We start from the raw sequence: 8,530 nt of genomic DNA on the forward strand, positions 1-8,530 counted from the left end.
ATTGGTCCAAGTCAGCATGGATTTACGAAGGGGAAATCATGCTTGACTAATCTTCTGGAAATTTTTGAGGATGTAACTATGAAAATAGACATGAGAAAGCCAGTGTACCTGGATTTTCAGAAAGCCTTTGATAAGGTCCCACATAGGAGGTTAGTGGACAAAATTACAGCACATGGTATTGGGGGGTAGGGTACTGACATGGATAGAAAATTGGTTGGCAGACAGGAAACAAAGAGTAGGGATTAATGGGTCCTTTTCAGAATGGCAGGCAGTGACTACTGGGGCACCGCAAGGCCCGGTGCTGGGACCGCAGCTATTTACAGTATACATTAATGATTTAGATGAAGGGATTAAAAGTAACATTAGCAAATTTGCAGATGACACAAAGCTGGGTGACAGTATGAAATGTGAGCAGGATGTTATGAGAATGCAGGGTGAGTTGGACAGGTTGGGTGAGTGGGCAGATGCAGTTTAATGTGGATAAATGTGAGGTTGCTCATCAGATTGATTCCTGGGATGGCAGGACTTTCATATGAAGAAAGACTGGATGAACTAGGCTTGTACTCGTTGGAATTTAGAAGATTGAGGGGGGATCTGATTGAAATGTATAAAATCCTAAAGGGATTGGACAGGGTAGATGCAGGGGGATTGTTCCCGATGTTAGGGAAGTCCAGAACGAGGGGTCACAGTTTGAGGATAAGGGGGAAGCCTTTTAGGACTGAGATTAGGAAAAACTTCTTCACACAGAGTGGTGAATCTGTGGAATTCGCTGCCACAGGAAACAGTTGAGGCCAGTTCATTGGCTATATTTAAGAGGGAGTTAGATATGGCCCTTGTGGCTACAGGGATCAGAGGGTATGGAGGGAAGGCTGGTGCAGGGTTCTGAGTTGGATGATCAGCCATGATCATAATAAATGGCAGTGCAGGCTCAAAGGGCCGAATGGCCTACTCCTGCACCTATTTTCTATGTTTATCCACTTTGGTGGCAAGAACAGGAAGGCAGATTATTATCTGAATGGTGTCAAGTTAGGAAAAGGCAAGGTACAATGAGATCTGGGTGTCCTTCATCGGTCACTGAAAGTAAGCGTACAGGTACAGCAGGCAGTGAAGAAAGCTAATGGCATGTTGGCCTTCATAACAAGGGGAATTGAGTATAGGAGCAAAGAGGCCCTTCTGCAGTCATACAAGGCTCTGGTGAGACCCCACCTGGAGTATTGTGTGCAGTTTTGGTCTCCAAATTTGAGGAAGGACATTCTTGCTATGGAGGGAGTGCAGCGTAGGTTCACTGGGTTCATTCCAGGGATGGTGGGAATGTCATATGTTGAAAGATTGGAGTGACTGGGCTTGTACACACTGAAATTTAGAAGGATGAGAGGGGATCTGATTGAAACATATAAGATTATTAAGGGATTGGACACACTAGAGGTAGGAAACATGTTCCCGATGTTGGGGGAGTCCAGAACCAGAGGCCAGTTTAAGAATAAGGGATAGACCATTTAGAACGGAGTTGAGGAAAAACTTTTTCACAGAGAGTTGTGGATCTGTGGAATGCTCTGCCTCAGAAGGCAGTGGAGGCCAATTCTCTGGATTCTTTCAAGAAAGAGTTAGATAGAGCTCTTAAAGATAGCAGAGTTAAGGGATATGGGGAGAAGGAAGGAACAGGGTACTGTGGATGATCAGCCATGATCACAGTGAATGGCGGTGCTGGCGCGAAGGGCCAAATGGCCTACTCCTGCACCTATTGACTATACAATCACCTTACTTTTGTTAAGTTTTGGCCACAGTAAACTTCTGAACTTATTCTCATCTACAGCTGGTGCACCTTGTTATTGCATGAACAGAGAAAACAATCTCAAGAGAAAAACGATTCCTCCCCCAAAAAAAAGCCAATTTCCCCAGCAAGTGCAGAGTAAATGATTGTTGAACATAATTAACTAGTCACCTTCAGAAGTGTGGTCACCAAGCTTAATTCCCAGGAATTACCTAATCACCTCCATTCTGGCTCATTGTAACGAGCTTCTGTATAATAAAGATAAACTGGCTGCCTAATAGAAGTGTTCTTTAAACTAATATATGCCCAACTAAGGTTAAATTTAAATCCAAAGATTAACAAATAACTGTAGACATTTGGTTTAGTTTGCAATCTCAGAATATAAGAAAACCAGGTACTCACATCTATTTTTATTGAAAATGTAATGCCTAAAGTGAAGAACGAAGCAAAATTCAATGGATTTATATATTGTGCTGAAAGCAGAATAAATATGTAGGAAGATACCAGAATCTCTAATAAATGATTTATTAGTTGCACATTACATGAAGCTCAGTCTATCAGAGGTGCTTTGCTATTTAATACTTGTTCCCATAGTAATTTCCATTTTCAAAGGAATATGTAGAATATAGCTGTAACAAGCACATGGCCAAATGCCACCAAAACACTTTCCAAAGGTACAGAAAAATCATAATAAAACACAAAAAATACAAAAAAAGTATTTTCTCATTGTAAACACGAGGAATTCTGCAGATGCTTGAAATTCAAAGTTGCTTGGTGAACGCAGCAGGCCAGGCAGCATCTCTAGGAAGAGGTACAGTCGACGTTTCAGGCCAAGACCCTTCGTCAGGACTAACTGAAGGAAGAGCTAGGGTCTCGGCCTGCAACGTCGACTGTACATTTTCTCATTGTAATGACTTTAAAATGACAGTCTATACGTCTTAAAAGGGAAAAAAATGACTGGTGTCAATTGAATTATAAATAAATGATGAAGTCAGCTATGAAATCAAGGAATAAGTGCTGGTCATGAAAGAAACAATTAACAGTTTTCATAAAAGTGATTTGGCAATGCAGTTTGTGTGAAAGATTTACAATTGCTTGCGTAGAGAATGTTGGACTGAATACCAAATTTGGTGCATGCTATATTAGGGGCAACCTGCATCCAGTCCAACAATGCTAAGCGTTTTTCAGATAAAACTTATTTCTCAAATCCAAGTTATTTACTCCCAAGTTCATACAACAGATAAAAGTCAGTGCAAAACATTCAAGTTTGTTATCAATTTCCTTCTGCTATAATGACTGCAAGAATGCCTTCACCTGTTAACAAGAAAAACACACATTTAAGTGTTAACGGCTGTCATAGATCTTCAACTGAAGTGCTTAACATGAGAATGAATTAATATTACGTTCCACTAACGATGAAAGATGAAAGCTGCACAAAAAATAACTGGATACTAAAGTTTTTTGAAAATCATTTTACATGGTCAAAAGACCTACGTTATCTAAATCAGCATTATCTCTTCACTAAATTTGATTTGTCAATCAGAAAGTTTAAAACATCCAAAAGCTGAATGACAGGGAACAACTTAACTTTTGAATGAATTGGCAATTCAAACCTGAATCAAAGTATAAACAAGAGAAAATCTGTAGATGCTAGAAATCTGAGCAACACACACAAAACTCAGCAGGCCAGGCAGCATCTATGGAAAAAAGTACAGTTGACGTTTCGGGCTGAAACCCTTTGGCAGGACTGGAGAAAAGAAGTTGAGGAGTAGATTTGAAAGGTGAGGGGAGGGGAAAGAGAAACACCAGGCAATAGGTGAAACTTGGAGGGGGAGGGATGAAGCAAGGATCTAGGAACTTAATCGGTGAAAGAGACAGAACGCCATGGAAGAAAGAAGAAGGGGCGGTGCAGGGAGAGGAGGAGCACCAGAGGGAGGCGTAAGCGGACATAAGAGAGGGACAAGGGATAGGAAATGGTGGGGGGGGGGTGGAGGCATTACTGTTAGTTTGAGAAACCGATGTTCATGCCATCAGGTTGGAGGCTACCCAAACGGAATGTAAAGTTTTGTTACTCCAACCTAAGTGTGGCCGTATCCCGACAGTGGAGGCATCTCTTCCATTTCATGCACGTCTGCTCTTAACCCGTCCTCCCACCACACTACCACGGGTAGGGTTCCTCCCCTACCACCTCACCAGCTTTCCTCAGGGATCACTCCTTAAGTGACTCCCTTGTCCATTTGTCCCTCCCCACCGATCTCCCTCCTGGCACTTATCCTTGCAAGCAGAACAACTGCTTCACCTGCCCCTACACCTCCTCCCTCACTACCATTCAGGGCTCCAAACAGTCCTTCCAGGTGAAGCAACACATCACCTGTGAGTCTGTTGGGGGCATATACTGTGTTCAGTACTCCTGGTGTGGCCTCCTGTATATTGGTGAGACCCGACGTAGATTGGGAAACCACTTCGCTGAGCATCTACGCTTCATCCGTCAGAACAAGCAGGATCTCCCAGTGGCCACCCATTTTAATTCCACTTCCCATTCTGATATGTCCATCCATCGGGATAAGGCCACACTTAGGTTGGAGGAACAAAACCTTATATTCTGTTCGGGTAGCCTCCAACCTGATGGCATGGACCTCAATTTCTCAAACTTCCAGTAATGCCTCCAGCACCCCCACCATTCCCCGTGTCCCTCTCTCATGTTATCTCCTTGCCCGCCCAGCACCTCCCTCTGGTGCTCCTCCCCCACTTTCTTCTATGGCCTTCTGTCTCTTTCTCCAATCAACTTCCTAGCTCTTTGCTTCATCCCTCCCCCTCCAAGTTTCACCTATCGTCTGGCGTTTCTCTCTCCCCTCCCCCCACCTTTCAAATCCACTCAGCTTTTTTCTCTCCAGTCCTGCCAAAGGGTTTTGGCCCAAAACGTCACCTTTTCATTTTCCATCGATGTTGCCTGGCCTGCTGAGTTCCTCTAGCATTTTGTGTCTGAATCAAAGTATTTTGCTTTCTAAACAAAAAAGGTATCCCTCCATTTTTGATTCACCAGATGTTGAAATTTGTTTGGCTCTCACTCTATGGGCAAGTTTTATAAACCTGCCATCTTCTAAATACAAAAATGGTTTAAAGTTGTAATTTCTGGAGAAATTTAATTTAAATTTACCTTTTCTAAAATGTCCTCTTGTTTAATCTTGTCATCCTTAAAATCTTCATTAACATCTAGCACCAAAATAGGAATCTCCTTCAAGTATTCAAAGTCAACCCTGAAACAGGTCAACAATAAATCAGTAACTTTTCAAAGGATTTTTGTCAAAAAAAAGTTATATAATTTACCAAAAGGAATTTAAATTTACAACAAATTGAATACATCTTACTCACTTCATTGTTCGGTTATGAAGCCATGATTCATGCTTATAATCTAATTTCTCTAGATACTCTAACTCAATTCCTTGTTCCTCCTCACGGCCTCTTAGATGAAGTCGCTCCATACATTTCTACAAAAGGACAAGTGACAAATTCAGTTTACAGGAATCTTTGAAAAGTTAAAATTAGAAGAAAAGAAAATCACTGATCCTTACTTCGGGAGTTGCTCGTAGGTAGATTATGGCATCCAATTCGATTTCTGAACCAAATTGGTTCAATATCCAAGCATGCCAATCTTGGTAAATGGACCATTCAGTTTCATTAAGGTTTCCAGATTCAAACAACGATGAGGCAAATACATACCTGATGGGGGGGGGGAAGGAAGTGATCACATCATAAAAACTCAGTATTCTACAATGAACACTGCTAAATATTAAAACCAATAAACATGATCAAATAATTTAGTCTTACAGATGAGAACAATATTAACACAATTTTAGAGGCAAAAAAGTTATATCACTATTTTGTCTCACCTGTCACTGTATACAGATCTTTCAAAGAACTGTATAGGATGTTCTGCTTCCTGAATTTTGGAAGACAAAGGCTTAAGCTGTGCCCGAACTCTACTCAGACAAGCGTAAGTTTGAAATGTGTATGCCCATCTACTTGGTTTGTCATAGAGCATCTGGAGGAGATTGCCACCACTCTTTTGGGATGTTGTAAGTTCCTTTTGTGTAAAAGTAAAATCAAAAGGAAGTTAGGGGCACTTTCCCTAAATCTACATTAAAAAATTCCAAATAATTCAGCCTTTCAGTGCGACTAGAATTTGAATATCAGTCTCATAATCAGACAACAATTTTCTGTCACTCATCAGACATTAGCAATAGGGAAGCAACTTCATTAATTTACTAGCGGGCTCAACAAACTTTACACTACAATTAATTAGAATACAACAAATAATTTTAGTCCCAAGGTGCAGCAGGAACAATTATTTCAGGGAAGTTAACATACATTTGTTGTAACTTTCAGCCTCCTTTTAAAAAAACTGTTTTCTGAATGTGGTGGGAAATAATGACGATTAATTATGATTTTAAAGCAGAGCAAAGTATATTAAATGTTATTTTTATTAAATACCTGGTATTCATTTTCAGTGGTTTGTACGTTACACCATTTCGCAATAGGTTCGGGAACAACTTCCCACTCATCACTGCTTCGTTCCAAAATCCGAACAAAAGTAGATTTCCCTGCAGCTATTTGAACAGAGTAAATTCAGGATTATTCATATAATTTAAACAAAAGCATCAAAAAGTGCATCTGCAAATATATTTAACTAAAACAATTTAGACGTCATTACTGTTTTAAACAATACTTACCTTAATCGTTAATAAAATCAACACTGATTACGATAGAATAAAGCACTGCCAAAGAAATGTCATTAAAGACAACAAAAAACATTAAGAGTTAAGATTTGGCAATTCTACCTGGCTAAAAAACGAAGGAAAATGCTACTGAACTTTAAACTCTCAAAACTGATTGGAAGATTTCCCGCGCAACTGGCTTCTAGGGTATCAGTCAGAACGTTGTTTCTTAGTAAAGATTTTTATACCACAATGAAAATATTTTAGTTATTATGATTTAACGTAATATTTTAGATAAATAAAACTTTTCTGAAAAGGAAAATATATCTTGTAGCTCACAGTACAACGGAAACTTCTAGCCCGCCAAAACACATGGCGCCAAGTTTTGGTCTTCATCCTATTCGATTAAAAAAATTCTAAATCTATAAAATAAAACCCTTAAAGATGAGGTTATCACAATCATATATCCATTCTAACCAAAGCACTAACTTTAATTGGGAGCCAAATCCAAATGCACTTATTTTCATTCTAAAGGTGTCTAATCTATTTCACTCACCAATATTCCCCTCGATTGAAATTTTTTTAGCTCTCTTTTCAAAGCTATCATTGAAAAGAGGACTGATGCACATTCTTTTTGGTGGTGTAGCCATTCTCCTTCTGGACGATTCTGCAACTTCTCTCGGCCGGCACTAGAGACGTTTGAAAGTGGCGGGATCTGATCAGAGTGCCCTAGCATTTGTAACGCCTTTTCCTGTCGGGGCTCTCGAATCAAGCATCTTCCGCCAAAAAAAAAAATCGACTGGTGTAATCGCTAAACTTTTCTGTCTATTGCAAGCGACTACGTTCAGCTGTCGTGACCTGATATAATAAACCTAGAAAAGTTGCGATCCCACAATGGCATTCCTTTAAAAAAGAGAGACGAAGATAAACTTAAAAGAAATGAAAGGAAAATTATACATCCAAAAAAGCAAGAACATTTTCTGTGTTACCTCGCACACCAATTGGAGTAAACTTTTCCACCCACTGGCGCCATAGACGGTGAAACATTCGGCTCCAGTGCTGGAAGAAAACGTCAAGTCTGAACACAAGAGATTCTGGAAATGCTGGAAATCTTGAACTGGACAAAAAAAAATGCTGGAGGAACTGAGCAAGTCAGTCAGCCAGCATCTCGGGAGAGGAATAAACAGTCGACTTTTCGGGCCAAGAGCTTTCATTAGAACTTCAGAGATGCTGCCTGACTTGCTGAGATCCTCCAGTATTTTATATGTGCTCCTTAAGAAAACTGTGAGTCATTCTCTAATTCATGTTCTTAAAAGAGTAATTATACTATAAACACTGAGTAAAATTTTATTTCAGAAAACCATTTTATTCAAAATTCAGTATTTTTATAGTCAACCTATACCGTTTCAAAATCTTTGCGGCACAAAAATAGACCATTCTGAGCCACTAAGTCCACATTAGTGATTCTGCCAATTGCCATCATATTCTCATTTCATGTTTTCCCTGATTGCATTGACAGTGGTCATCACATCCACGACTTCTGGGATAGAACATCAAACAGTACAGCACAGATACAGGCCTTTTGGCTCACAATGTTGTGCCAAACCAGCTAAAACGTTTAAAAAATACACCAAAACTAATCCCTCCTACCTACAGAACATCCATATCCCTCCATCTTCCTCATATTCATGTGTCTTATCTAAACATCTCTTAAAAGCCTCTGACGTATGTGCCTCTACCACCATACCAGGCAGTGCATTCCAGGCATCCATGACTCCCTGAGTAAAAAGCTTACCCCTCACATCCCCTTTGAAACTAACCCCTCTCACCTTCAAAGCATGCCCTCTGGTACTAGACATTTCTACCCCGGGAAAAAGATACTCCCTGTCTACTCTATCTATGTCTCTCATAAACTTATAACCTCCATCAGATCTCCTCTCAGCCTCCGGCACTCCAGAGAAAACAACCCAAGTTTGTCTAGTCTCTCATGATAGATAGCACATGCCCTCTAAACCAGGCAGCATCCTGGGAAATCTCTTCTGTT

The 8,530-nt window shown here is 40.2% G+C and overlaps 1 protein-coding gene across 1 annotated transcript; it reads right to left on the minus strand.

Moving 5' to 3' along the window:
* Positions 1–2,280: 2,280 nt before the first annotated feature.
* Positions 2,281–7,280, minus strand: zgc:110540 (deoxynucleoside kinase). The gene is made up of 7 exons (XM_063053405.1): positions 7,043–7,280; positions 6,263–6,378; positions 5,662–5,855; positions 5,344–5,491; positions 5,144–5,259; positions 4,929–5,028; positions 2,281–3,085 (listed from the first exon to the last, which is right to left on the minus strand). The coding sequence occupies exons 1-7, from the start codon at positions 7,134–7,136 to the stop codon at positions 3,059–3,061; spliced, it is 795 nt and encodes a 264-aa protein (XP_062909475.1). The 5' UTR covers positions 7,137–7,280; the 3' UTR covers positions 2,281–3,058.
* Between the last annotated feature and the right edge of the window lie 1,250 nt (positions 7,281–8,530).

This window comes from Mobula hypostoma, chromosome 7 (assembly GCF_963921235.1).
Source record: "Mobula hypostoma chromosome 7, sMobHyp1.1, whole genome shotgun sequence".
In the NCBI taxonomy this organism is placed as follows: domain Eukaryota; kingdom Metazoa; phylum Chordata; class Chondrichthyes; order Myliobatiformes; family Myliobatidae; genus Mobula; species Mobula hypostoma.